Below are 27,906 nucleotides of genomic sequence, written 5' to 3' on the forward strand. Positions count from 1 at the left end.
CTACTCCTGTAATGTAACGTAAATGTTTATATGTTTCTGAAAAAAAAATGCTAGGAAGGTGATCAGGAATTGTGGATATTTGAATAAAGTCTTATTCAGCTACCCGTGTGATGAACACTGGTTCATATGGTGGAAACAAACTAACTGTACTTAAGAATCACACGTCTGTATCTAAGTGTCTCTTCCTTCTAATGTAATGAACACGTTGTATTTTCTATGAGATGTACGTTGCTTTGGATAAAAGCATCTGCTAAATGAATAAATGTAATGTAAATCTAAAACATTGCCAGTCTCCTCTATACACACCCAACACACAGTACAACTCCCAGGAGAGCGTCCCTTTCTCAGTAGGTTTCCTCACTTCCTTTTCCACTTCTGCTTATTTCGTCTGCATTTTCTTCTCAGGACTGCATCCGCTGGGGCCATTGGCAGGGCAAGACCTTGTCTCCCTCTATCCCAAGACTGGGGCGGCCTCTCAGGGGTGACTTCCAGCAACAACACTGTGAACAATACTGCACTGAGGCTCAAGAAATGAAACACCAAGCCCAGCAGAATCATGACAGCGATGACAATGAGCACCACCACATCTGCTTCATCAGTCCAGCAGCTGAGTTGATGTTCCTTGAGCTCAGAGTGCACACAGCTTCTGTTTTCCATTTGTTGTTCTCCCATTAGAAGTTGTGGACCAGCACAGCTGGGCAGATGGAGTTTATTTTTAAGGTCTTCAGGTATGTCACTGGATTGGACAGAGAACTGCATCTCTAGATCCGAATCAGAATTTACTGGGAGGTGATGCTGCATCGAATTTGGATCAGTCCTACAAGCGTGGGAAAAGGGAAGATGACTGAGCACTTGCTCAGTACGATGGGTTTGGCTGGTGCCTGACTTGTGGTATTCTTCCTGATGCTCCAGTTTTGGTTTAGGTGTGTCAAGCCACTCGAGTCCTTCAGAGTCACTGCTGTCATTATCAGACTTGTCTATGCTCTCATCAATGGACTCTTCAGTAGTCCCACTGATAGACTCATTGATGGACTTATTAATTGATTCATTGATGGATTCATTGAAGGACTCATTGGTGAAGTTATAGGTACACCCAGTACTGATGAGGAATTTTGTCAATGACATTTCCTGTATGTCCTCGATGAGCTCAGGGCTTAGGAGGTAAGTTCCATATGGGTTGAAATCTCCAGAACCAGGCAGGTGCTCTGTAATGTAGATATCCTTTATCAGCTTTGTGATTCGATGTAGACTTATGATGATACGGTCCCTGTTTCTATCCAAACTGTCTATGAAATCATTGTAGGCTTCCCTCACGTACTTAGGCAAGTCCTGAGATCCTTGATGGGTCTGACAGTTCAGGTTGCCCACTACAAAGTATGTGTAGCCTTGATGCCTCAAGCTGGGAAACAGATTCTCGTAATTGCCGTAGTGATGGAACCCAAACTCTCCCGCATCGGGGACACACTGCAGCTGCATGCTTCCATCCCAGCAGAACTTTACACAGTTGATGGAGAACCAGTAGAGCAGCCTCAGACCATGTCTGGGGGGCATGTGTCCGAAGGTGACCCTCCTCAGATCACCCAGGTGCTGCAGGGTTCGAATCATGGAGCTAAAGAGGAGAGCTGCAGTAGAGGAGGAAAATGGGCATTTTGAGCAGTAAGCAGCACATGTATAAAGAGTATGAGCAGAACTTGGATTTTACCACAGCAGCCTAACTCCCACTAACCCTAACCTTAACCCTCAGCATACCTCATATGAGTCCCTGACGCTAACGCTAACACTTATATGTGTTTATATATTTTTTCTGCTGATAAGCTGCAGTAAATGTAATAAGGGTCCATGATCATCAATGTTGTCTCCACAGTGACTCATTTTCTATTGTAATCACTAATCCTAAGATCACTCAACTCATAGCAGCCTTTCTGCGAAACAAGTTGTATTGCATTCCAACACTGCGTCACCCATTTCCCCACTTTCCTGCTCCTTCCAAGATGAGACCTAGAGGACAATTGTACAGTGTTTTACTCTTACCATTTACAAAGCCCTTTTTTTGAACAAATTTTTGACTTCATCTGGGTCAGGCACTTCGAAAAAACTGAATTTTCCCACATTACTCCTAAGCATTTTACATCCTTTCTGGTATGGGAGGAGTAAGCATGTCGTACAATAGACACAACAGGAGTCTCCCTCAGGCTTCACATAGACACACACATATACAGGTGGTCACCGATTTACGATGGTTTGACTTGAGATTTTTGACTTTATGATGGTGAGCTGGCGATAGACATGCAGTAGAAACTGTATTTCGAATGATTAATCTTAATTTTTTTCCCAGGGAAGTGATATGCGGTGTGATACTCTCTTGTGATGCTGGGCAGCAGCAGTGATCCACATCTCCCAGTCTGTCATGCAGAGGTGTGTATTAGGTGTATTAAATGCATTTTCAACTTATGAAATTTTCAACTTATGATAGCTTTTGAGGAACGTAACCCCATCGTAAATTGGGGACCACCTGTAGATACGACACACAGATGCTACAGTTCTCCAGCTTTCTCACACAGACAAGCATGTGCTTATCATGCACCTGTGTTCTACGATGAAGTGTGTCTTCTGCTCCTGGTGTTGACCCCGTTGCTTAGGTATCACCCAGGCTCCTTCGAAGCTCTTCAGCAAAAAGCTATGCAGGGACCTGAAAGCTACCTGCAGCTGTTGTTCAAGAAATGAGGGAAAAACAAGAGGAGGTCCGTGTCATTCAAAAAAGCAGAGGACCAGTTTAACTATGGTCGCTATGGAGGTCGCTATGGAGACGTTATCCTGCCGCCATTCACCTTACAGGAACACATAATAAGCAAATGTTTTGGTAGCTTGAAACTGCACATGTATGTGAAGGGTGCCTCATTGAGCAACCCTAACCCCAATCTTAACTGTAACTCTAATCCCTAACTCTAAAGCTGACCCTCACCCCTAACATAGACATAGACACTTAACCCTAACCCCTTAAAGACACCTAATTCTAAACTTAGCCACTAATGCTTTCTCTTAACCCTAACCTTAGCCCTACCACAAACCACTATAATAACCCCTAACCCAAGAGATGCAGACACCTTACTGGGGCACCTGGTAGTGTACTGCTGGTTTTGGACCCAAAGGTTACAAGTCTGACTCCCACCTCTGGCTGTAGTATCCTTAAGCAAGGTACTTACCTTAAGTTACATTTACACACACATTGTCTTAACCACTTGTCCAATATGGGGTCGCGAGGAGCCAGAGCCTAACCCGGCAACACAGGGTGAAAGGCTGTAGGGGGAGGAGATACACCCAGGATGAGATGCCAGTCCGTCGCAAGGCACTCCAAGGGGGACTTGAACCCTAGACCCCCCAGAGAGCAGGACCCGGTCCAACCCACTGCACCACCGCACCCCTCATTTACATTTATTCATTTAGCAGATGCTTTTGTCCAAAGCGACATACATCTCAGCAAAAGTACAATTTATGCATTACATTAAGAGAAGGAGACATAGCTGCAGACATGAAAGTCTCAAGCAAACCTAGTTTGTTACCTACCACTTGCTGTACCAAGGTTCATTGTTCGAGTAGGTGTATAAGACACAGGATAGACAAATCCCGATACCCTCCCATCAATTTTTTTTTTTTTTTAAATATTATAAGATACACAAATGAGGAAGTACAATGCCAGAGTAGTGGCTGAATAAAGGTTGTATCTGGGGATGCTTATGGAGTTACGATGTGTGAACAGTTATACCATAAATGAGCTGGAGAGATCTTGGGCGAAGTGGATCTGGAAAAGGTGGGTTTTCAGACCCTTCTTGAAAACAGACAGAGTTTCTGCAGTTCTGAGTGATGGGGGAAGGTCATTCCACCACAGCGGACCCAGAACCGAGAACCTCCGAGCTTTACCTTTCGTGTGCGGGACCACCGAGCGAGCAGAAGTAGACGAGCGAAGGGGCCTGGCTGGGGCGTACCGGTTGATCAAGTCCCGTAAACAGCCGGGAGCAGTTCTATTGATGCATTTGTACACATTAACCAGGGTTTTGAATTTGATTCGAGCGGCTATAGGAAGCCAGTGTAGAGAGATGAGTAGAGGAGACACGTGGGAGCACTTTGGCAAATCAAACACAACTTGTGCCGCAGCTGATGCAGAATGCTGCTGAGGTTTGATGGCAGTAGCAGGAAGGCCACACAGGAGAGAGTTGCAGTAGCCCAGATGGAAAGTCACCATGGCCTGGACAAGTAGTTGGGTGGACTCGGTAACGAGGGATCCTACGAATATTATGCGGGATGTATCTGCAGGACCGGGTTGCGGCTTCGTCACGTTGAGAGAACGACAGACTCGCGTCGATTGTTACTCCCAGACTCTTAACGAAAGACCTAGGCGGAATGAGTGCGTTGTCCAGTTTGATCGACAGGCCAGCTGAAGAATCTCTGTTTTGGAGAGGTTGAGTTGGAGATCATACATGCATGAAGAAATGTCTGACAGGCAATGCGTGTAGAGATATCTGATGCACCAGGTGGAAAGGAGAGGAAAAGCTGGGTATCATCAGCATAGCAGTGGTATTTGGATCCATGGGAGGCTATGACTGGACCAAAGGAGGAGGACCCACTACTAAGCCCTACAGAGCACTGATTGAGAAAGGAACAAGCACTCCCCCAGACAGGTTTACATTTACATCACAAATATTCATTTAGCTGACACTTATCTTCAAAGCAACTTACAATTATTTACCCATTGATATAGCTGGGTAATTTTACTAGAGTATTTCAGCTTAAGGACCTTGCTCAAGGGTACTACAGCTGGAGAAGAGGCTTGAACCTACAACCTTTGGGGCCACAGGCAGTTGCTCTAACTACTACACTACACTACCAGCTGTCCCATAAGGTGGGGACTCAAACCATCTTAGTGCCGCACCTTTGATCCCAAGCTGATTAAGAGAGGAGAGTAGAACCCGGTGATTGAAAGTGTCGAATGCTGCAGACAGATCGAGGAGGATGAGGACCGAGGAGAGGGAGGCAGCTCTAGCAGCTTGGAGAGCGTCAGATACCGCCAGAAGGGCGGTCTCAGTGGAGTGACCAACTTTGAAACCAGACTGATGTCCATCGAGGAGACGGTTCGGGGTGAGGAAATCAGACAGTTGATCACAGGCTGCCCGCTCTAGGGTTTTGGACAGGAAGGAGAGGAGAGAGACCAGATTACTCCAGTAAAATTACCCATCTGTATATAGGAGTACATAATTATAAGTAGCTTAACATTGTAAGTCATTTCAGAGAATAGCGTCAGTCAACTAAAGAAATAAATCACCCTCTTTGATTGGAAGAGCTATGCTGGTCACTGCCAGTTTCACCATGTGTCCAGCTCCCCTCTTTTAAACCATGGAAAACATACAAGAAAACACCGGTGAACCTTCCACTTAGTATAACATGGTACCAGCGCTCCTGGCAGAACACAGAAAATGGCCTTGAAAAGGCAGCAGCAGATCTCAGCAATGCCTGGGTGTGAACGCATGACTTACCAAAAAAAGTAAGTTATTTCAAGTCATCACCAGGTGGCTCTGTGTCCTATCACATATATGAAAAAAAAAAATTGTTTTGTTCTCCACGAAAACAGTTCATAGGATCACAAATCTCACAAAACAGTGGTAGCCAATGATAATCCACGTCCCTGGAATGTTCGTCTGTCGAACCCTGGGTAAACACTGAGACATCTCCATAATGTACAGTGGAAGCTCTGCTCCAGTAAACAGCACAGTAAAATCTTACAGGAGTCACACTGGGAACTCCTCAGGAAACACAGAAGCACACAAACATGGGTGGAACTTCCCCTGCTTGGCTGTGGAGCTGGTGTTGTGGCCAAGTCTTCTCTGAACGTACGGTGGAGCCCCCAGCGTGTTTCCGAGCTCGGACACGGCCCACAGTTGGGATGCCAGATAACACTTGGAGAAATGATAAGAGGCACACATGCCATGCCTTGGTGGGCGGGGTATGGGGTGCCTCTTGTGTGTGTTTATTTATTCAACAGATTCTTCTGGCTTTGGTGAGCTACATTGTGCGGTGGGAAACTCCTCTGGGATCTGAGCTGCGGGTTCTGTCTTATTGTTTAATATAAACAAAATAATTTCTCCCTGCACATATCACCCTGTTCCACTGTGAATAACCCCTTTTTTCCCAGGTTGTACTCCAATCAGTGCTTTATGTGGTTAAATTGAATAAAAAAGGAATTGTAATTACTCTCTTTGGGGATTTATTATAGTTTTCACTCAATGTGACTGACAGCATTAACGGTGAGGAACACCTGAACGACCTCATTATGCCCAGGTGTACTGGATATATGGACCATTCACTCACCTGCCTCTGACAGCCTTGTGGCACCTGTCAGTGCTGCACGTGTATTTCATGTATATTGTACTGCAGTTGAGGGGGGTGCGGTGGCGCAGTGGGTTGGACCACAGTCCTGCTCTCCAGTGGGTCTGGGGTTCAAGTCCCCCTTGGAGTGCCTTGCGACGGACTGGCGTCCTGTCCTGGGTGTGTCCCCTCCCTCCTCCAGCCTTACGCCCTGAGTTGCCGGGTTAGGCTCCGGTTCCCTGTGACCCCGTATGGGACAAGCGGTTCTGAAAGTGTGTGTGTGTGTGTACTGCAGTCTTTACTCATGCTGAGCGAGCTGCTCATGCACACGACAGCTCCGAGACAGAAGCAAAAGCTCAGTATCAAGTAGGAAACATGCCTTTATTTTTTGTTTTTTGAGCCGATAGTGGGAAATGTAGTGTGTTACGCTGCTGGATTGTTTCCTGCTCTAGAGACCCCTGTACTCTCCATGCATGCTACATTCAGCATGTCAAAGACCAGGCGGGGGATTCCGGGGTCCCTAGGACATGTCCAAGCTGAGCACAGGGCCCCCGAGGAGTGGTGGCTGTGGGACAGGGTGCAGCCGGACGGAGGTTGGGATGCTGTGAGGTTGCCTCCCAGCAGCAGAGGCCCAGTATCCACAGTTATCATTTATTATCATCGCAGGGCAACTACACACAGACACATACTCATTCACACACTGAATTGGTGCTCCGCATATTCGCTGAAATTCAAATTGTGTCCGGCAGCAGCACTTGGGGTTGCACCCAGAGTGAGTCAGACTTTAAACTAGCCTGCTGGTTCAAATCTCCAGCTGCTGAACCCTTAAGAAATGCGCATTTGTACATCACGCTTTTCTTACACCTCCCTGCCAATAATGTTCATAGATGTGAGGAGCGACAGAAGAACAGCACGCGCCCCAGCCGGGTTTCACCTGCGCGCGTTCTTTCAGTTTCGTTTCCCCCGTTCTGCGCTGGACAATAGTGACGTAACTGATTACGTAGGGCGGCAAATGCGTGCAGCGCTGGTGAAGCTGCGGGCGCGTGCACGCTGAGCTCGCTCGCGACAACTTGGTGCGTAATTGGCGCGCGGCTTCGCCCCTCAGCAAGGCAGGGGGAAGGTGTGCTCCCTGTAGCCCACATACATGTTCCGTTTTCAGGTAATTCTGGCTTTTCTTCATTTACCAGCAGATGTACTGTGTAAGCCCCGGCGAAGTTTTAACTACGAGTGCGGATGACGGCCGCGCGGTGTTTCTTGGGACAGTTTCGGTGTTGTTTACGAGCGCGGACTGCGGGTAAATTCGTGGTTGCGGCCCGAACCATCGGTATTTTCCTGACTCACTCCCCCGAGCGAGGGCTAGGAGACTCGGCTTGGATCACATGATGAGTTACCGGGCGCGAAACTACCACAGCCATTCTGTTATGTAACTCTGTGGGTCGTTGTAACGACGTCTGTAGCTTACTTGTGTCCTACTACTGATGAATGATTTGATTGATGGCTAGTCTGTAACAGTTTTAATAATGTGTTCTACTGTGTGTGTAGCGCGTTAGCTAGTCCGTCCGGTACATCGATGATCGGATCCCAGCGCGCTTCGTGTGTTCGTCGTTTGCCGCCGTCCGCTCTTCCCACAATCGCCGCGTTTTTATCCTCGGCTGGACTTGGACACAAGCCAAGGCTCAGTCAGCCGCTGACCTCCATCCAGAAGACGAAAAGCCTGAAACGGAGGACCTGGCCTGTGGGCTCATTTATTCCGGTCAGCATTGACTCGTCAAGTGGCTCAGCCAACCGAAACGTGACTGATCCGGGCGACTGGAAAATTGAGCCCGGGGTCTGGGCCTGCCTGCCTTTCAAACAGGGTCTTTTAAGATCTCCGACCTCTGATTTGTGGAGGATCGATTATGTGAAGGTTTTTAAGATATAAATAGCTTAATAAATAATAGTTTGGCATTAATTTACAGCGTTCGATCCTTACAGGTTTTACTAATATGAGATAAATCCCTTTGTTTTGTCGGGCAAATATTACTAGGAGGAGAGGAACAGAAGATGAAACATTCAGGTTTAAAAACCATATCATGCACCCTACTGCTTTTAAATAATATACTATTAATATATGGAACACCTGCATTACATATCTAATAGATTTGATATGTATAAGACAGAGTAAATCTGCACTTTGTACACTAGACATGGTGAACGGTGGAATGGTGACCTTGCTTGTTTAGTGAAGGTCCCGGGTGCTTGGGTGCACAGTCAGTGTCCAGGGGAAGGGTGCATCCCATCTGTCAGGTGGACCTGCTGTTGACCATGTCGGTGGGTCACCCTTTTCCCTCACTCGTGTGTGTGTGTGTGTGTGTCCAAACCTCAGATAGTTGCCTGTAAGTAATTTATACAATCGTGACGTGTGTCATTCAGCAAAAGTATATGTCTCTGGATGGAAAAAGTTCCAGTGTGGCCAACAGAGACATCACATTATGTGCTGAGATACTCTGTTGTGAGAAAAGGTGCAGCTTTTCATTGTCTGTCATCTTCTGTGGATGTTGCAGCACTTTCATGCTGGTGATTCTTGTCTTTTTCACCCTGGGACCCTTTCCTTCTCTCCTGACCACCCCCTTCATGCCAAAACAGTCTTTGGATGAGGATTGTACCCTGGAGGAGGAAGAGGGACTCGTTGAAGAAGAGGATGAGATTGACCAGTTCAATGACGACACTTTTGGAGCAGGGGCAATTGGTAGGTTGGAGACCTCATGTCTGGGCTGTTTGTCTCATGCTCTTATATGACTGAATCCTGAGGTATTTCCAGCTCAACTTACATCAAGGCAATTAACCACCTAGTTTTATTCATATGCTGTGTGCTTTTGTCCAGTGACTCACAGTCCTGGAGGGTGAATTCCAAGCAGATCCCTCATTTAGCTCAGAAAAGGAGGGAGCTCTTCCTACACACTGAGTTCAGAAGCCCAATTTTCACCTAAACATGTCTATAGACTGTTGAAAAGCATTTGCATGCCATCGTTACGTTTACTAACCAATATCCAATCCCGCTCTCTCAGATGATGACTGGCAGGAGGAGCATGCCCGCCTGGCAGAGCTCGATGAACGAGACAAAGATGCTGCTTCCATGCACCTCCCCGCCTCCACTTCCCAAGATTCCCTGACAAAAACTCCAGCCCCTCCACCCTCAGCCCCCCCTCCAGGTCTGGAAGATCAAGGGGGTGGCGGGGACCTGGCAGAATCCCTGGCCCGGCTGATCCTAGGGGCGGACCCGGCGATCGCTGGGGTGGGGACGGTGAAAATGTCCGATAGAGTGGCGCAGCCTCAGCCACCACCGTCGGGTCTCCAGCTGCAGCCCCATTCGCTGCTCAGTTACCAGCAGCAGTCGCAGTCACAGCACCTGCTGCACCGAGGAACAGCGCCCATGCAGGTGAGCGCCTCTCTCCTCTCACTTGTCAGCATATGGTTCTTGTAGCCTGTATGTACCAGCCAGATGAATGAGAGCTGAGAGCGGTGCATCTAATGCTCTGTAAATCTCCCCCAGATGAACTCGCGCAGCATCTGGGAGAGTGTTGGATTCGGCCCAGTCAGTGTTACACCTGGACTCGCACCACATATGGAGGTAACTGCTGCTAGCAACAGAATTTGACAAACCTCATAAAGGAGTTGAGAAATTTCTCTGGGTCATGAACCAAAAGAGAAGCTTCATTGTGTAGGAGAGGTTTACAGTGGATGGTGTACCGGCTGTGCTGCCAGAACCTGGTTGTCTGTTTCTCTTTTCACTCTTCTTGCTTGCTGCCCAGGACAGTTCTCTGGCGTCCATCATGAAGGAGGTTGGGCTGCCCAAGAAACCGGCAACGATGAGGAGCGATGAAAGGCGAGATCTCTCAGAGCGAGTCCCCCCGCCTCGCTCCTGCTCACCTGTGATAGGGAGTCCCCCTGTGAGGGCGGCGCCCATTGGGACTCCTCCCAAGCCACCCATGAGCCACCCCCTCAATCAGCAGGTTTGTCCTCTGTCAGAAACGCTTTGGGTCGGTGTTTCTCGACCCTCATGCAGTCAGGCTGTGTGTGTGTACGCTTGGGTGTGTGTGCACGTGCACATACTGTGTCAGTGATGTCTGTATTCCCTCTGTTCACTGTGTATCAGTGCCGTAAAACGCCTGCCTGTCATTGGCCCCTCCCTCCTATCTGTAGGTGTCGATGCTGTGACTTGCTGTCCCTCTGTGCCTTTCAGATCCACTGCCCCACAGCGGTACACGTGCGAGCTCCAGTACAACACCGATACCCCCCTCCCTACCCTGAACGCCTCTCCCCCAACACCCTTCTCAACATTGCTGTGAGTGCCTCCGAGACCCTGACCTGCCCCGCCCCACCCAACATTGACGGTGGCGCCCTAGAAGTTGCCCTCGATCATATGCTTTTCTTCTGGGACCCATAGACCAGGCAAACATTCAGCTGCAGTTATAGGATGTGGACAAAAAAATTCCAAGGAACCCTTCCCCCCCGTCGTTTCCTTTCTTGAACTGTCAACACACCCTGTCTGCAGGGGCTGTTCTCAGTACCACCTGCACCCTATGTTTTGCTCTTGTTTCTGCAGAACTCTCCCCTGTGTCGCCCCCCATTCCCTGCTGGGGTGGGTCCCGTCCTCTCCCAGATCCAGCGGGCTCAGCTGCTGAATTCCCAGGTGCGTTCTGCCCGATTCTGTGTGCCACCGCTTCCACAGGTGAGCAGTGGGACAGGATGTGGCTGGTGTGTAGGACCACCCCCCCCCCCCAGCAATTTGTTGGCAGCACTTCCCCTCGAAAGCTTTGAGCTTAGTTCAGAGAAGATCAGGAGAATATTTAAGGTTGTTAGTGTCACACTTTGCAGGGGTTTGATCTGTGCAGCTTGATTAAAATGGGACTCATGACCCCATCCAGCTAATGACTAATTAGTTTAATTAGTAATGGAAGTAGTTACATAGTGTGTTTGTGTGTGTGTTTGCACAAAGTTGACTGGTACCATTAAGTAACTGCTACATGTTTCTGTCTGTCTGTGCCCAGGTGGGGCCATTCCCCAGGGGTGCACCTGCTCCTCCTCTTTTACATAGTGGCGGTGGTGGCTTTCGGCCATTTTTCGGGCAACCCCCCCCAAGGGTGGGGCCCCTCCCTCCTCCAAACCATGGCTCGATTCGGCACAACACCACACACCTACACCCTCAGCACCGGAGGCTTCTCACCCAGAGGCTGCAAAACAGGAGGTTCGTCATCTGCCCATAAGTGTTTGCGTGTCTGTGTTGCTGACTTTTTGTCTGTCTGTCTGTCTGTCTGTCTGTCTGTGGGGGGAGGGGATGGCGTGTTTGCTGTTGGCCTGATGTCGCCTTCCTGCCGTTGCTCCTGCAGTGACCGAGGCGGCCGCACAGGTGAGCACAGGAACAGGGACCCCTACAGTAACCTGATGACGCAACGTGAGAAGGACTGGGTGGCCCGCATACAGATGATGCAGCTGCAGAGCACTGACCCCTACTTGGATGACTACTACTACCAGGTGGGCGTCATAGAGCTGAGTCCTCATGATGCACCTTATTGAGCTGTATGCTCTATACATTCTGTGCTGGTTTGGGGGTGGGGCTTGGACTACTTCCCACAATCACTAGGATAATAACTGAGAGTTAGTGAGATTACACTAAAATACCGAGAGGTTTATAAATATTAAATATTCAAGATTGGTAAAAGTGGGTTTAGAATTAGGTAGGTGAGCGGTTTGGGTCGGGATGCGGTACTGTAGTGGTAATGGGTGAACGTGCTGTGTGCGCAAATAGAACTATTACGAGAAGATGGAAAAGAGGCAGGAGACGGAGCGCGACAGCTCCAAGAAGGAGCACACGACGAAGCTGATCACGCCGCAGGTGGCTAAGCTGGAGCACACCTACAGGCCAGGTAAGGCAGCATAGAGCCGTTCACCTCCCCCATTCATTCGTGCACCGCGGTAACGATGGCTCGTTGCTGTTTCACAGTGCAATTTGCTGGCTCTCTGGGAAAGCTAACGGTCTCTAGCGTGAACAACCCCAGGAAGATGATTGACGCCGTGGTGACAAGTCGCACGGATGACGAGGTGAGTGTTCTCTCCTGTTGCTTTATGTCCGTCAGCTGTGCTCCGCAAGGCTCTCTCTTTCACACACTCTCCTCTCCATCTCTCATCTTAAATGCTGCACTGTGCTTCACCAGGAGAAGAGGGAGAAGCAGGTGTGGAACAAGAGGAGACAGATTCTCTACACCGTGGAGAAGGTGGGTTGGGGGGAGCTGTGTCACAGGAAAAGTGCATAAATTGTACTTTTGCTGAGGTGTATGTCGCTTTGGACAAAAGCGTCTGCTAAATGAATAAATGTAAATGTAAAAGGTCACTCGGCTGTGATCTAACTTCCTGTGGATCTCGTCTTGTCTGTGTAGATGTATAGTCTGCTGCTGGAGGTACAAGACTTTGAGAAGAAGTTCATCCAGACACCCGAGGAGCAGAGGGACGCTCTGCTGGAACAGCACAAGAGTCACACGGTGCAGCTGTACAACACGCTGCGGGAACGCGAGTGGGATGATAGGTGAGGGGCAGCCTGGGATGGGCGGGGCAAGGGGGCGTACCTGAGCTGTGGGGCTCGCCAGTTTACCGGTGTTTCACTTTCTGTTTTCAACCCTCTTCTCCTGCAGGGTCAGTGATGAGCAGTGTTTGATGATCATGTCTGTGAGGAAAGGGAAGCGTCTGGTCTCCAGGCTCCTTCCCTTCTTGCCCCAGCCACAGGCTGCTGCTGTTATTATGGCGATTGCCCGGAACCTACCTGCTCTGGCAAAGAAAGACAAGCAAGACCAGGTATGGGCAGATTGACATTACCAGGCAGCAAGAAGGAGTGTCCATATGGTGCACCCTGGGAGTGGGACACCCCCAGGGGTCTTGTGCTTGTACAGAGGTGTGAGATACCTGCTGGTCACATGACCATGTCTGCTGTGTCCTCTCTTGGCTCTCAGGTTCTGTGCTGGCTGGTGGAGCCTGTTGCTGCAGTGATCCAGTCCATGTCCAGTTCTGCCCTCACTGACCTGCTGCAGGAACTCCAGGGCAGCGAGGGCCAACTGCCCCGTGTCCTGCAAAACAAGGTGACCCCTCTCTCTCTCTCTCTCTCTCTCTCTCTCTCTCTCTCTCACACACGCGGCTCATCTCACGTTCTCTCTCTGTCTCTCCAGTTTGGTGTGACCCTGCTGTACCTTATCCTGAGCGAGGGTGAGCGCATGCAGAGCTCTGACACCAACTGCCAGCTCATGGATGACAATCGATGGTAAGGCCCTGGGCAGCCAGCAGGGGGTGCCACCGAGGGCCTGTGTACTTTGCTGTCAGAATGGTTCAAGTTCCGTTTCACAGGTGTACCCATCTGCTGTGTGTGTGTGTGCGCCATGTGTTCAGTGGCACTTGATACCTCTGTTGTGACAGTGCTGATGGCAGTTTTGTGTCCATGGAGACATGTAGAAAGTAAACAGTGCACCTCACCCCCCCCCCCCCCCCCCCCCCCCCCCCAGGACAGAGCTGGTGTTCTCGGTCACGCGGAAGCTGCTCGAGGTGCCCCCCGCATCCCTTTCTCCTCCCCTGTTCACTCCGCCCAATCTGCTGTCCCTCTTCTCCCGCTATGTGGATCGGCAGAGACTGGAGCAGCTGCAGGAGAAGCTACAGTGAGCCTCTCTCGCTTACTCTCTTGTGCGCGCACACACAGACAGACACCTGTCTCAGACCAGTGCTGTAAACTCTTCCTTCCTTGTTTTCAGGATCTCTGCTCTGTCCAGGTAGAAGTGACTTCACGACATCCTTAAAACCCCACTGAAGAGTGACTGTTCCTCATTGTATCTGTGTGTGTGTGTGTGTGTGTGTGTGTGTGTGTGTGTGTGTGTGTGTGTGAGAGAGATGGTTGAAGCTTAGTAGTCATTTTAATCCAACCCAAGAAATTGTCCTTTTTTTTCCTGTGTTAAGTAGGGTGGGTGTGTGTGTGTGTCTGTGTGCGCATGTGTGGGAAATGAAAGAAGCTCTAATGGGAGAATAGAATGAAATGTTTTTAAATTCCTTTGTTATCTTGATGCCTGTGAAAAATGTCAAATTAAAATATTTCTATGGAATAACTGGGATGTGGTATGTCGACCCCCATGGGGCTTGGCGCGCGTGAGAGTGAACGGTGGCAGCGAGGGGAACCGTGTTATATTTACACATTTTCTCTTGAACCTGTTGGCATTGCAGAGTATGAGGTGGTGCCGCTGCCGCCTCTGGACGTAGAGGTCACAGGTTCAAATCTGGCCTCCTGCTGTAGTTCTCATGATCAAGATACTTTCCTTGACTTGCAGCAGTAAAAATTAACCTACTTCATAGAAGGGTAAATAGTGCTAGAGGAAAGTTTAAGGGCTGTGTGTCTAGAAGGTTAAAAGTAGAGACAGCTGCAGGTGTGTACAGCCCCCCTGTAACTGTACTGTGAGCATCTCTCTCACACAAACACCCCTCCCCCCGGAAGGAAGATCATATCCTTAGTAGGAGATGAAGGAAAAAGGTGGAGGGGGGACTCGGCTGGGGGGCTGCATGGCCCTTCTGGTCACGGGTGTGAAAATGATACCAAAAACACATGCACACCAGGAGTGAAAACCACAGTTGCTGCAGCTTGCTTCATCTTCACCTGCGTTTTTTATGACGTCACTGCAGGGCGATGACCTCGACAGGTAATGACATCGTTCTATAAATGGGCCTGATAACAGCTGTGAAGTCTGGTGGTGTCGGGGAGAAGCACGACAGCGCTCCGTTAAGGCTGATCACTTCCTTATTTCCTTTGTTACTGATGAGACAATGCGGGGGTGTGTCTTAGGTGCGGTCGCGCAGCGCCCCCTGCAGTGTCCTAAAGGTGTCCCGACATCTAAGTGTAAGAACTGGGTCAGCGCACACTATTTACAGTGTTTTACTGCATAGCTATCCACAAGGACACGTTTGTGCTTCAAGGAAGCAAAGAGGTGAGAATGAAATGAAGATGCAATCAGTTCCTACACACACATTCTCAGAACTGCTTGTCCCATACGGGGTCGCGGAGCCTACCCGGTAACACAGGGCGTAAGGCCGAAGGGGACAGACCCAGAACGGGACGCCAGTCCATCGCAAGGCACCCCAAGCGGGACTCGAACCCCAGAACCACTAGAGGGCAGGACCTGGTCCAACCCACTGCGCCACCGCACCCCCTTACAATCAGTTCCCTTTCAGCCACAGTGTCGACAAACAGGACCGTATGTATGTATTTATTGAAACTGAACCGTTTACTTGTAACTGATGAAAGACACCGACTCCGTGCTGAGTCCGGCGCACGCGGAACCGCCCGATTCGAAGTCCGACCGGCGCGCCTCTCACTCAAAGACGCGTTTTGGCGCTTCCATCAACAGGTGGCTCCGTGGCGCAATGGATAGCGCATTGGACTTCTAGTCAAACACTTGAGGAGTGATTCAAAGGTTGTGGGTTCGAGTCCCACCGGAGTCGCACATTTTGGAAAAACTTCCGAAAAACATCAAACGCTACCTGTGAGTGAACCGACACTTTCTGTGGACTTTTCCTCCACTTCCCGAGACTAAAGTGGACAACTTTTGACGGCGCTGCGGCTGTTTTCACGAGGCTCTTTGCTGTACGGCGCCCCCTGCTGCGCGCCGCTGGAGTTACTAGAGCTTCTCGGCGCTTCTCGCTTTGTCCCGTCAGGAGGACATTGTTTCGGACCTCTTGGGCCGGGGGGCATCGCCTCTTCTTTTCACTCATTCCTGTTTCCATTCTGTCCTTCTTTGTGCTTTTGTTGCACGAGCGTTGTGTTTTACCGTAATTCGCGCGCGCTCTGCACTGGGTCACTGACAGTCGGTCCCTGAATCCTTCCGCACTTGACTGCGAGGCATTTTTCCCTGTTCGCTTGGAACAAAACAGAGAAACGTTTCTTCCAGACAACCCATGTGTGGCCAAAGCGAACATAATTATTTATTGTCTATTACAGAGTCTCGCCCCACTCTCGACTTCATTCTGTGTATCACACATGACACATGACACATGTCCTTTTTCCACTGCGACAAAGAACCTTTGATTAGTAGCAGTATATCATATAACAGTACAGGCCAATTATTACTGTAAGATAGGATTTACTGCAAAGGGCAGCGTAAACCTCCGCCCGGCCTTTTACAACACTTATTTTTTATTCTTTCACCGGCCAGGTGACTCACTCGTTCGTTCTGCCTTCCTTATTATTAGCACATGTCAAAAGTCAAGACAAGAAGAGACACTTTATCATCCTCATTTCAGCCACATGCAGCTGGTACAGTAACAGTGTGTAACACAGTGAGTGAGTGAAAGGAAACGATGTTCCTCCAGGATCGCGGTGCTCCATAAAACACGTCGACAGACAGAGTTACCGACGCAGACTACATAAAGTGCGCGTGTGTGCGACGTGTGCAAAGAGCGTCAGACATGATTCCAACAATGACTAAAAGCGGAGAATAGTTCCAGTGTCAGTCCAGTCCTGCGTGTTGAGGAGTCTGATCGCTGGGGGAAGAAACTGTTACACGCGGTGTGGCCGCGAGCGAGGCCCCGAAGGATGTCACTTATTTTGCCCGCCACTCTTCTTTTTCATTTACTACTACGACGTTGCAGCAGCATCTCAAGCATTCTTCTAAATACTTGTTTGTTCATGTGTAACACACGTGCCTGGACTGTCAATGATTTCATGTGTCAATCTGAGCCTCGTCCCAGCAGTGTAGCGAGTGTAACTGTACAAATGACAAACAATCCATCGACTCTGAGTCCGAGTCACAGACTCTGCCTTCGACGTCCTGTACTGTGCGCCACTTGCACCGAGCATGTACCACGGCATGTGTACAGCAGGGTAATTTTACCGTAAAGCAGGAGGTGGGATTCGAACCCGTGACCGCAGCTCTGCACCGAATGTGCCAACGGGCCCCGGGAAGCTGCCGTGGCTAAGCGCTCGCGCGCTCACTTCCTCGTGCGAGAGGTGCGCTGCCACGCGCTGACACACACATACACACACACACGCGCGCGCGCGCTCGCGCGGAGTCCAGCAGCCCGAGGCGGCGCTCCCGTTCATGTTCCCCGGTTGGCAGTAAGTGGCTCCGTCGTCTTTTCTGTCTTTAATTTCTCCGTGTGTGGGGCCGACCCGAGGCTCTCTGTCCCTCGGCAGCCGGCGGCGGAGCTCCGCGCCTCGGCCTCAGCGCGTCAGTGCGGCCCGGAGGGCTGGGGACTGCAGGGATTGCGGGGACTGCCAGTCTGGTGGTGGAGAGACCGCGGCCCGGGTCGTCGCTCCGCTGCTGCGCTCGAACTACCTCGTTTGCCTCGCCTCCCTCGCGTTAAAATTCTCCCCGAGCGATCCGATCTGCTTCCCCGGGGCTCGTGGGCCGAACGCAGCCGACTGTCATTGCGTCGATCCCGGCAGGACGCGGCACTCGAGCGGCCGGTCGGGTCGTGCCGTGCCGCGAAGCTAGGCCGCGGCTCACTGTGCTGAATCACGGCTCGGACTCACTCGGGACCTTCGGGGCCGCGCTGTCGGAGAGATTTTAAGACCCGGAATCCGTGGCTCCTGACTGGATCCCAGACACGTCGTGGCACCGGGTACGAGAGGGGCCGCGTGACCGCACCGGCGAGGCCAGGCCGGTGAACTCAGCTCGCGAGGATTTGCTGACACGTCGACGGGCTGCGCCGCCGCGCGAGCCGCACCCGCACCCGCGCGCTCCGCGCTTAACTTGTACGGAGGAGTGGAGAAAAGACAGTTTACGGCCACAAACGTGGTTAACGCGTCAGTCATGAGGTTCTGAGGGGCAGTGTGTGTTCAAGCCAGGGGAGAAGCTTGTGCTCAAGTCGCAGAGGAAGTGGATTGGAATGTTAAATGTCAGCTTGAGTTGCGCGAAACGACGTTAAAGAAGCAAAACACACGACACATGTACGTTTTAAAATGGTAATATTGAGAGAAAATGGCGAGAGAACTCGACGAGTATCCGTGACGAACATGTTCGTGTCATTGTCGTCACGTCGTTCGCGTTTTGACGAAGATGCGCCGTTTGCTCCCACCAGGCCCCAGCTCGGCGTGTGAAGCCCCAGCCTGTCGTGATGTCGGAGCCCAAGGCGCCCGCGCCGCCCCCGGGGGACACGTACAAGGGGTGGCTCTTCAAGTGGACCAACTACATCAAGGGCTACCAGCGGCGATGGTTCGTCCTCAGCAACGGCCTGCTCTCCTACTACAGGTAACGACTGCTCCGAGTGTCCCGACACCGGGACCAGGTTCTCCAAGAACATCTCAAGGAGACCAGCAGGTTCTCCGCAAACATGCCGCCCTGATGCAGACAGACCAGGTTCTGCAACATCTCGACACCTTGGCAACGAGGTCATTACTGGTGCTCGGGAGACCAGGGTCTCTTTCCCCATCGCGCCGCTGCTGAGATGACAGGAACCACATAAGATGCCCACATTGTGAGCCCTGCTCTGAGTGTTGCGGGGTTTTTTTTTCCATGGGTACTAGGAAGCTTACTGCAACTTGTCATGTTTTGGCAGCTTTGCTGACTCTGAGCTTGGCTGCTCGGTCACAGGGTGTCACATCTGTCGTCAGAGATGTGGCGTGGGAGAAGGTCCAAGTGTGAAAGTGCAACTTTTTCCAGTCGCCGTGTCTCTTCCTGTCATTTATGAGCTGTAATAAGAGTAAATGTTGCTCTTTGTCATTGAGGTGTTTTAATTTTATGACTTATTTTATTACCGTTGTCTCGTACTTTTCATTCCATTGCGTAACGCGACTAAAGGTTATGACGCCGCACACATGGCTTGCTTCAGTTATTCTCAGAGTTGTGTTTTCTCCAGGGTGTCACTCTTATCAGAGGGTAATCATGGTGACGCAGCAGGTGAGTGTCTGCACAGGTAACACACCATACACGCTGATGACGCAGATGATGGAGCACGGTGCGTGCGGTGACAGTTGTGATAATGTGGGAATGGTGGACAGAAGTGAGGAGATGTCGCGCCACAGCGATTTGGTATGAAACAGTGTTAACAGTTGTCATCTGGATGCCAGGACAGAAGCTGTGAAGGTGTAGCCAGGAGGAGGCTGTAGGTATCTGCCATCACCCCTCCCCCCCACCCGGGCGTGCCAGTTTGGGGTTACAGAGCTGTGGATCGTGGTTGGCTGCTTTAGGAAAGGTTGCGAGAAGTGTGTGTGTGTGAGAGTGAGTGAGTGAGTGTTTGATATCGTGTGAGTTGTTATATCAAATAGATATAACAAACAGGTTCAAACTGAGTGGAAGCTTTCAATGGTTCACCTGGGTGCTCCTCTTATTACCAGATTAGCAGCGAAGAATATCATGCAGTGTATTGAAGTATCAATTTTCAGCTATAAAACACTTCGTTAGGTGTAAATTTAATTTCTTCACGTAAATTTTCATATATATATATATATATACCTTTTTTTTTTTTTTTTACACTGGGGTGAGTCAAATCCAGTTTCATTAAATTTCTGTGATGCTGTTCAATATTAAAAAACAAGACAGTAGAAATTAGGACTTCTTATGCTTGCGTGTGACGCTTCTAAAGAACCTAACCCATAAATAAAGTGGGCAATATCTGTTCTATTGTCTCTCAATTTTGTGATAAAGGTGTCTTTGGAGTTACAAAGTTATGAACAGATTTTGATTCTCAGTTGTTTGTAAGTTAAGTCAGTGTAAAGTGTCCAAGCTCACTTCCCTTTTATTGTCAAATTGGGAGAACGATGGTTTTCACTTCCTCGTCCCTGTCTCAGGACGCAGGCTGAGATGGGTCACACGTGCCGCGGCACTATCAACCTGGCCACGGCCAACATCGTCGTCGAGGACTCGTGCAACTTTGTCATCTCCAACGGTGGCGCGCAGACCTACCACCTGAAGGCGAGCTCGGAGGTGGAGCGGCAGCGCTGGATCACGGCCCTGGAGCTGGCCAAGGCCAAGGCCGTGCGCATGCAGGCAGAGTCCGGTGAGGTTGTCCTGCAAAACAGGAAGTGCGTTTGTGGTGTGAAGAAGCTGATGCTGCTAATGCTTCCACGCTGACGGTGGCCACAGAGGGCGTTGACCAGGAAACGATTCTCAAAGCTCATTAGTTGGTGTTGCTCTGCAGATGACTCGGGAGACGACTGCGTGTCATCCTCGCCCCTGCAGTCTGGTCAGGGCAGCGGCACCCGCAACTCGGAGGTGCAGTCGACCCTGCGCACGCTCGGTAGCAAGGTGGAGGACCTGAGCACCTGCAATGACCTTATTGCCAAGCATGGCTCCGCCCTCCAGAGGTATGGCCATGCTGCCCTTCCCTTGCTTGCTTGCTTGCTTGCTTGGCCCGTTGCATTTCCTGGTGATGGGTCCATGTTCATGTTCCCGTTCCTCTGCCCAGGTCCCTGTCGGAGCTCGAGGGCGTGCGACTCGGCGGGGACACAGGAGACAAGATCCGGCAGGTGACTGAGAGGGCCACCTTGTTCCGCATAACGTCCAACGCCATGATCAACGTGAGTCGGAGGGAGGACTGAGCTGAGGGGGCACGGGACAGGAAGCAGTGTGTGTGCGCGTCTGTGCATGCATATGCTCGCGTGTTCGTGATGCTCTTCTCCTCGTGTCCCAGGCGTGCCGTGACTTCCTGGCTCTGGCCCAGGCCCACAGCAAGCGCTGGCAGAAAGCCCTGCAGGCCGAGCGGGAGCAGCGCGTGCGGCTGGAGGAGACGTTAGAGCAACTGGCCAAGCAGCACAATCACCTGGAGAGGGCCTTCCGCGGGGCCACTGTGCTGCCACCACCGCTCGCCAACCCGGCCGGGGACAGCAAGGGTGAGGGGATGGGATATGAGCCTCGCCTGATGCTCATCTGAGATTGCTCTTGAGTTTGTTTTTTGAAAACTTAAGAAACTTCGTCTCCTTCTGGTTCAGTTTCAGGGAAAGGAGATGTGAGCGACGAGGATGATGAGAACGAGTTCTTCGATGCCATGGAGGACGTTCCGGAGTTCATCACCGTACCTGCGGACCCCAAGTACCACAGGTCAGTACCTGTACAGCCCCGCCCCCTCCCCCATAGCTGTGCTCCAGTTTTCAGCGTGCAGGTTCTGAGGGTCATGTGTCCTCGTGTTGTCTTAGGCGGTCGGGCAGCAACGTGAGCGGCATCAGCAGTGAGATCGGAATGGACGACCAGTCGGTGAGTGAGTGTGTTTGTGTGTCTGTACATGTGTGTGCGAGAGAGAGACGGAGACTGGGTGAGAGTGGCTGGCTACAGCGTCTGTGACAATGCTGTTCCGCCTTTCTGGTTCCAGCTACATACATTGGTTTTGGAGTAAAGTGTTCTCATACCACTTGTGCCCTTGTCAGATGAGCAGCGCTGTCGTAGCGGTCGAGCGGAATGAGATGTGTCCGTTTGTGTCGGTCGTGCCGTCGCACTCAGTAAATCAGAGCTTTTTGTGTTTGTCTGAATTTGCGAAGAGTTGTAGGTGTGAATTGCACAAGTGTAGTTAAAGAAGTCATCGAATGTGGAAAAAATGTCTTTGTGTTGGTCCCCCCGCATAAACAGCTTGACGAGCAGTCCCTGGCATCGAACCCGGAGTCGCCGCAGCCCCAGGAGGTGGAGCTCGTGAGGAAGCGGAGAACCCGCATTCCGGACAAGCCCAACTACTCACTGAACTTGTGGAGCATCATGAAGAACTGCATCGGCAAGGAGCTCTCCAAGATCCCCATGCCTGTGAGTTGGCGAGGCTCTTCACCCCTCACGGCCAATCAGCTCACAGGCCGCAATGTGTCAGCTAATGCCTCTCTGGCACTCCCCGCAGGTGAACTTCAACGAGCCCCTGTCCATGCTGCAGCGCCTCTCGGAGGACCTCGAGTACCACGAACTGCTGGACAAGGCAGCCAAGTGCCAGAACCCGCTGGAACAGCTCTGTTACGTGGCGGCCTTCTCTGTGTCGTCCTACTCCACGACGGTGCACCGCACAGGCAAACCCTTCAACCCGCTGCTGGGGGAGACCTTTGAGCTGGACCGTCTCCACGAGTTCGGCTACAGGTCCCTGTGCGAGCAGGTGAGCTCTCCTGTGGGAGTTGGCAGCTGTTCAGCTTTCAAAAATCTCTCGAGATGGAGGCTTTTTCTCCAGGTGAAACGGGCCACCTTTTACCCACTGCTTGAACTTATCAGAGTAAAACTCACAGGACATTGGCCCTGTGCTTCACTGATGGCCAAGTTAGACATTTTCAGGTTAGGCACCAACTACAGATTTATTTCATTTTTTTTTTAATTTTTTTATTTAAATTGCTTTTGCATTTACTAAGATTTCCCTTTGTGGTGGACTGGCCGGTACCTCTGTTTACTCTCCTGACCACTAGAAGGCAGTAAAGAGTAGGATTGTGGCTGTTCCGTAATTTCAATTCAGTTCACTTCCACAGTGTTTATAGCTGGTGTCTGGTGTGCTTGTGTCATGAGGAGCATTCCGCTTATTTATGGGATGACTCGGCCAAATATCAGCACTGAACAGAAGTTTCCTATAAATCGTATAACCTGTAAAAAGTAGTTTTAGTTCTGCTTGGATTATTTACTTTTCATTGATGGTGTCTGGAATTCCAAACAAAACAGATATCCGGTCCCAGATGTTTGTAAGTTGAGGAGTCGCTGTACTACATAATTAGCCGCAATGGCAACAGCATTTGAGCAGAGTCCTCGTCACACTCCCGATGCTGCTTTACACACTGCAGCGTGGTGTGATATCATGTGTGTGGACAGGACAGTGCAGTGCCCCACTTCTCCCGTACCTCAGTGCAGCTGTTGAGAACACGCTGCTGTTGCCAGGTGGAAAACTAGTCTGCAGTAACACTGAAATGGCAGCATGGAGAAGTAGCTTGTAACCCCTCCCCCCCTGCAGGTGAGTCACCACCCTCCCGCAGCAGCGCATCACGTGATCTCCAAGCGAGGCTGGACCCTGAGGCAGGAGATCACCCTCGCCAGCAAGTTCAGGGGCAAATACCTGTCCATCATGCCTCTGGGTGAGAGATGGGGCAGGGCGTTGAACCTTCTGTCGTCCCTCAGTCTGCATTCACCCAGGACGTATCAGCACCTTGTCGCTCTTCTAAACAGGTACAATCCACTGCATCTTTGAGAAGAGCAACAATCACTACACGTGGAAGAAGGTCACCACCACCGTGCACAACATCATTGTGGGGAAGCTGTGGATCGACCAGGCGAGTGCCCCATGCCTGAGAGGGTTCAAAACGGGACACGTGCACAAGGATGTCGCTCATAGTGTGATCTTTCTCTTGTTCTCCCACCTCCAACTGCACAGTCAGGAGAGATCGATGTGGTTAATCATCGCACTGGGGACCGCTGCCACCTGAAATTTGCCCCCTACAGTTACTTCTCCAGGGACGTGGCGCGAAAGGTCTGTGTGCTTGGCCTGTAGTCTGCGTGTGCGCTTCATACGTGAGTGTGGCCTCTGCTGCTCTTAGCTCATCTGCCTACTGTCTCCGGCACCAGGTCACGGGTGTGGTGACGGACAAGGATGGCAAGGCCCACTTTGTGCTGTCAGGGACGTGGGACGAGAAGATGGAGGTGTCCCGTGTCATGCAGAGCAGCCGTGGTGGCGGAGAGAACGGTACCGAGGGCAAGCAGAAGACCGTGTACCAGACCCTGCGTGCCCGCGAGCTCTGGAAGAAGAACCCGCTCCCGTAAGAGCGTGTGTGTGTGTGTATGTGTCTCTGTGTCTCTGTGCCCAGGTGCCTTTCTCCTCATTTCCTGCTGTGGCTCTCAGGGAGGGGGCGGAGACTATGTACTACTTCTCATTGCTGGCGCTGACGCTAAACGAGCAGGAAGAGGGCGTAGCTCCGACAGACAGCCGGCGACGGCCTGACCAGCGCCTTATGGAACAGGGTCATTGGGAAGAGGCCAACGCCGAGAAGCAGCGGCTGGAGGAGAAGCAGCGCAGCATGCGGCGCGAGAGGGAACGGGAGGCGGCACGAGCTGCCAGTGCTGCCGAGGACGGTGAGATGGGTGGGGAACAGGAGCTGAGAGGAGGTGGGGTTAGCAGCTGGGATGTAGTTGGTGCTGGTGGAGGTGGGTGGGGGTTAGTACAAATGTGTATGGAAAGAAATGCGAGTCTGGGACCCTGTTTGCACAGGTTTGTTCGGGGAGGGTTACAGGTCCCAGCCGAGCCCTGCAGAAGCTCCGCTCTCTGTCTGTCCTTCCACTCTCATACTCTCTATTCCTCCTTCCCTCAAGCTGTCAATGAGGACTCCATTACTGACTCGCCTTTGAAAAGCAAGTACCGCTCCTCCTCCTTCCTGTTTCCCTCCTGTCTCCTTACCCCATTTTTCCCACCCCACTGCATCCATCCTCCTTTCTCTCTCATGGTGTGGATGTGTTTTTGACCACATGGAAGGACAGTGGTGCAAAAACAGTGTGTCATGGCTGTGCTCTCTCCCTCCGCAAGTCCCCTGTGTTCATTCCATGCAGCCTTCTGTCTGCAGCTTGTTTATCTGTGTTCTGCCATTTCCTGTTTGTCCTCTAGTTGACTCGCTGGACGCTGCTCTTGAACCAGCTCTCAAAAGCAAGTAAATTTCTCTCTCTCCCTGTCAGTGTCTGTGCAGTCCTTTTCCCCTTCATTCTCTTGGTTGCTTTCCTGAAGCAGCCCAGTGATCCTTCTCTCATACGAGAAGTGCGTGTGTGTGAGATCTGAAAGTAGATCTGCACCGCCTGCTTCAGTGTGGCAGCATGACCCAACTGCTCTTCAGGTCATTATTCATATTATTCTTGTCAGTAGTTTGTGTTCAACTGATACTCTATCCAGGACAACTGACAAAGCTGGGTACAGTAAGTTGCTAAGAACAGTATGCCCTTAGAAACAGCAAAGCAATCACTCTCTCTCTCTCTCTCGCGTGCGCACGCGCACACACACACACACACACACAACGAGCAATTCAGTCATCGCTTCACCTGAAAAACATGTCTTTGGACTATGGGAGGAAACCAGAGCACCAGCAGGAGACCCACTTAAACATGGAAAACATAGAAAGTCCCCATGGGCTAAATTCGAGCTGGATTCGAACCTACAGTCCAGGAATTGTGGGCCACCAGCACTACCTGCTGTGCCACCTCCATCCACTGGGATTCCACTTCTGTCACAATTCTCCAGTTTAATAATAATTCTTTGGTGAGTTGAACTGAGTTTCCTGAGGCTCTGCTGTCATTCCAAAGGAGAGCAGCTTCTCTCCCCATCCTGGCACAGTGTCCATCTGTGTTTTTCCTCAGTCTTGTCTTTCTCTCTGTCTTGTCAGTCTCTCTCTTGTCTCTGTCTGTCTCTCCCTGTTGCAGCACTCCACTAGGGGCACCATTAATAGCACCATTCAGAAGCAAGTACCACCTTCCTCACCTACAGCTCCCCCCCCACACACACACACACACACACACACACACCTACCTACCTCTGCACTGTCGTTCACTTTGCTCATCATTGCTTTGTCTCTCTGCATTTCGTTTGTCCTGCACGGATCAGTCGATACAATGGAAGGTCCTTGTGGAGTTCCGCTCAAAAGCAAGTACTGCCCCCTCGTAGAGCTCCACCTCCATTCCCCTCTGGTCCAGTCGCGGCCCTTCTCGGCCACTCAGTAGTGAGGCCAGTGGCCCTGAGGCAGTGATGACACGTCTCGTTTTTCTCTCGTCCTCAGGTGTCCCCCAGGACAACTACAAGGCACAGTGGTTCGAGCGCACCGAGGACCCCACCACTGGAGAAGTGACCCATATCTACATGGGAGGATACTGGGAGGCTAAGGAGCAGGCCAGCTGGGACATGTGCCCTGATATATTCTGAGTGTCCCTTTCACACCGCTAACCCCCCCCCCCGCGCACAGCCAACTTAGTTGTGACCCGGCAAATTGGGGCGGGACAGCGAGCTCACAGATCAGGGAGGTGTCTCAGTCACTGCTCGTCTTTCGGACGCTCCCTAGCGTAGTGTTGGCCCCTGGCCCCACCCTCCCGGGGCATCCGCTGGGGGTCCCTCTCACATAATTGACTAGTAGCTGTTTAACGGTGTTTAAAGAGATCACTTTAATGTACGTCTAGACACGTCCGACCACACCCGCTCTATGTGTGTTTACATTGGACGTAGGATTTACTGGGGACAGCCTGGGGTCACAGTTGGATCCGTCACATGAGGATCTGCTTTAAGGGTCACTCTGGCAACCTGCGCTCGTGCGTGTGTGCATGCGTCAAGGTTACCGGGGCGGGTCCACAGCTCATGAGCTCCAAGGACCCGTAAGGCACTGCGACATCACCGCCCTCCTCCTTTCCTGTTTCTCACACACACACACACACACACACACACACACACACCCTGATCACTGGTGTTTCTGCTTCTTAAGGGGCCTTGTGTTTCTTTCCAGTTTCCTTTACTGGTGTTCCCTGCATATATTTCTGTGTAGTTGATGAGCAGTTTTTTTTTTTTTTTTTTTTCCCCCTCCCCCTTTTTTTCCTGTGGAGGAGCTTTTCTTCGGTCTGAAGGCTGACGCTCCTCCTAAGTGTGTGTCGTGCAGCACCGTTTCAAACGAAGCACCTTCATCGGAAGAGCGCGGCGCAGTGTAGCGTTGCGTTAGTGGTCCACAGGCTACGCCCTGCCATCTCTTTGGCACCTGAACACTAAAATGCTGTTTTTGTGGAGATGGCTTACTGTTGCTCTCATGAATATTCATGAGATGGGTATAAAACTCCACCAGCGAATGTTTAGACACCCAGTGAAAACATGTGGAGTTACTTTGAAATCTGAAAGATGCAGAATGTAGAGAATCTCCCATTTGCTTTTTGGAGGCCAAGTCTCTGCTCGTCTGCTCACGTTTTTGCAGTGATGCTGCTCCTTCAGTGAGCTCCAGCTGACAGGCACCGGCTTGCAGTGATTCTGTACTTTTCTCAAAACACTACGCTATCAGTCATCCCTTCCATTAAAGCTTTTGATTATTATGCAACCATGGGATGGTGTTGGGGAGAAATATGAAAACTGAAAAGCAATGATTTGGGCTTTTTGTGCGTTTGTTCCAAAAACAACCTATATTTTATTTGCAAGTGTACTTAAAAACCAAGAACACAAAAAATCAAATATTTCTGTGTAAATATGAAATGAGTGGTAATATTAACAACAATATAGTGTAATGATACTTTTGGGAAGGTAATTTTTTTCTTGCTGTTAAACTTTCACAAGGCTTTTTTTTTTATTATTATTTTTTACATAAAATTAGGGAGACAAAGAAAATGGGGATACCATCTGCTTTGGTTGTGACTGAATTTTGTTTTTCTACCTTTAAACCTTCCTTCTCTCAATCGATGTGCTGACAGTTTAAAGTGGTCATTTCATTGCCATTTGGCTGTTGTATTAATTCTAAATGTATATTTTCTTAGGCAACTTGGTTCCTTTTCTTGTTTTTGTGCTTTTTACTCACGTCGTCTTTGTCAAACAAGGGATTTAACTGCTGTCACTGACGCTTCTGCAGGTCTTAGTGTCCTCCTGCAGAGCTCTGTGTCCTCTGTGACAGTGTGAGGG

At 50.7% G+C, this 27,906-nt stretch overlaps 3 protein-coding genes and 1 non-coding gene across 6 annotated transcripts; 3 read left to right on the forward strand and 1 right to left on the reverse strand.

Moving 5' to 3' along the window:
- Positions 1-253: 253 nt before the first annotated feature.
- On the reverse strand, positions 254-2,603 carry LOC108929980 (uncharacterized). The gene is made up of 2 exons (XM_018744947.2): positions 2,585-2,603; positions 254-1,622 (listed from the first exon to the last, which is right to left on the reverse strand). Exon 2 carries the CDS (start codon positions 1,603-1,605, stop codon positions 358-360), a length of 1,248 nt encoding a protein of 415 aa, XP_018600463.2. The 5' UTR covers positions 1,606-1,622; positions 2,585-2,603; the 3' UTR covers positions 254-357.
- A 4,781-nt stretch (positions 2,604-7,384) lies between these two features.
- patl1 (PAT1 homolog 1, processing body mRNA decay factor) lies at positions 7,385-14,457 on the forward strand. Of its 2 annotated transcripts, none has more exons than XM_018744945.2 (18): positions 7,385-7,516; positions 8,983-9,085; positions 9,405-9,775; positions 9,890-9,967; positions 10,149-10,349; positions 10,580-10,681; positions 10,943-11,068; positions 11,388-11,584; positions 11,727-11,871; positions 12,146-12,263; positions 12,341-12,438; positions 12,552-12,611; positions 12,774-12,919; positions 13,026-13,185; positions 13,341-13,466; positions 13,554-13,645; positions 13,884-14,033; positions 14,127-14,457. In XM_018744945.2, exons 1-18 carry the CDS (start codon positions 7,502-7,504, stop codon positions 14,146-14,148), a joined length of 2,310 nt encoding a protein of 769 aa, XP_018600461.1. In that variant the 5' UTR covers positions 7,385-7,501; the 3' UTR covers positions 14,149-14,457. The 2 variants fall into 2 exon arrangements, with proteins under 2 accessions (XP_018600461.1, XP_018600462.1); XM_018744946.2 differs by having other exon boundaries at positions 10,943-11,029.
- Positions 14,458-15,766: 1,309 nt separating this feature from the next.
- trnar-ucu (transfer RNA arginine (anticodon UCU)) lies at positions 15,767-15,858 on the forward strand. The gene is given in 2 exon segments: positions 15,767-15,803; positions 15,823-15,858. It is a non-coding gene; the product is annotated as a tRNA-Arg (tRNA).
- A 1,080-nt stretch (positions 15,859-16,938) lies between these two features.
- On the forward strand, positions 16,939-27,133 carry osbp (oxysterol binding protein). 2 transcript variants are annotated; one of them, XM_018744971.2, is made up of 17 exons: positions 16,939-17,470; positions 18,436-18,605; positions 20,144-20,352; positions 20,494-20,659; positions 20,761-20,872; positions 20,986-21,184; positions 21,284-21,392; positions 21,488-21,545; positions 21,915-22,082; positions 22,171-22,416; positions 23,251-23,371; positions 23,463-23,566; positions 23,668-23,763; positions 23,859-24,049; positions 24,133-24,362; positions 24,600-24,638; positions 26,045-27,133. In XM_018744971.2, the coding sequence occupies exons 2-17, from the start codon at positions 18,472-18,474 to the stop codon at positions 26,185-26,187; spliced, it is 2,325 nt and encodes a 774-aa protein (XP_018600487.1). In that variant the 5' UTR covers positions 16,939-17,470; positions 18,436-18,471; the 3' UTR covers positions 26,188-27,133. The 2 variants fall into 2 exon arrangements, with proteins under 2 accessions (XP_018600487.1, XP_018600488.1); XM_018744972.2 differs by lacking the exon at positions 24,600-24,638 and having other exon boundaries at positions 16,944-17,470.
- Positions 27,134-27,906: the final 773 nt, after the last annotated feature.

The sequence above is a fragment of the Scleropages formosus genome, chromosome 16 (genome assembly GCF_900964775.1).
Source record: "Scleropages formosus chromosome 16, fSclFor1.1, whole genome shotgun sequence".
NCBI classification, from domain to species: Eukaryota; Metazoa; Chordata; class Actinopteri; order Osteoglossiformes; family Osteoglossidae; genus Scleropages; species Scleropages formosus.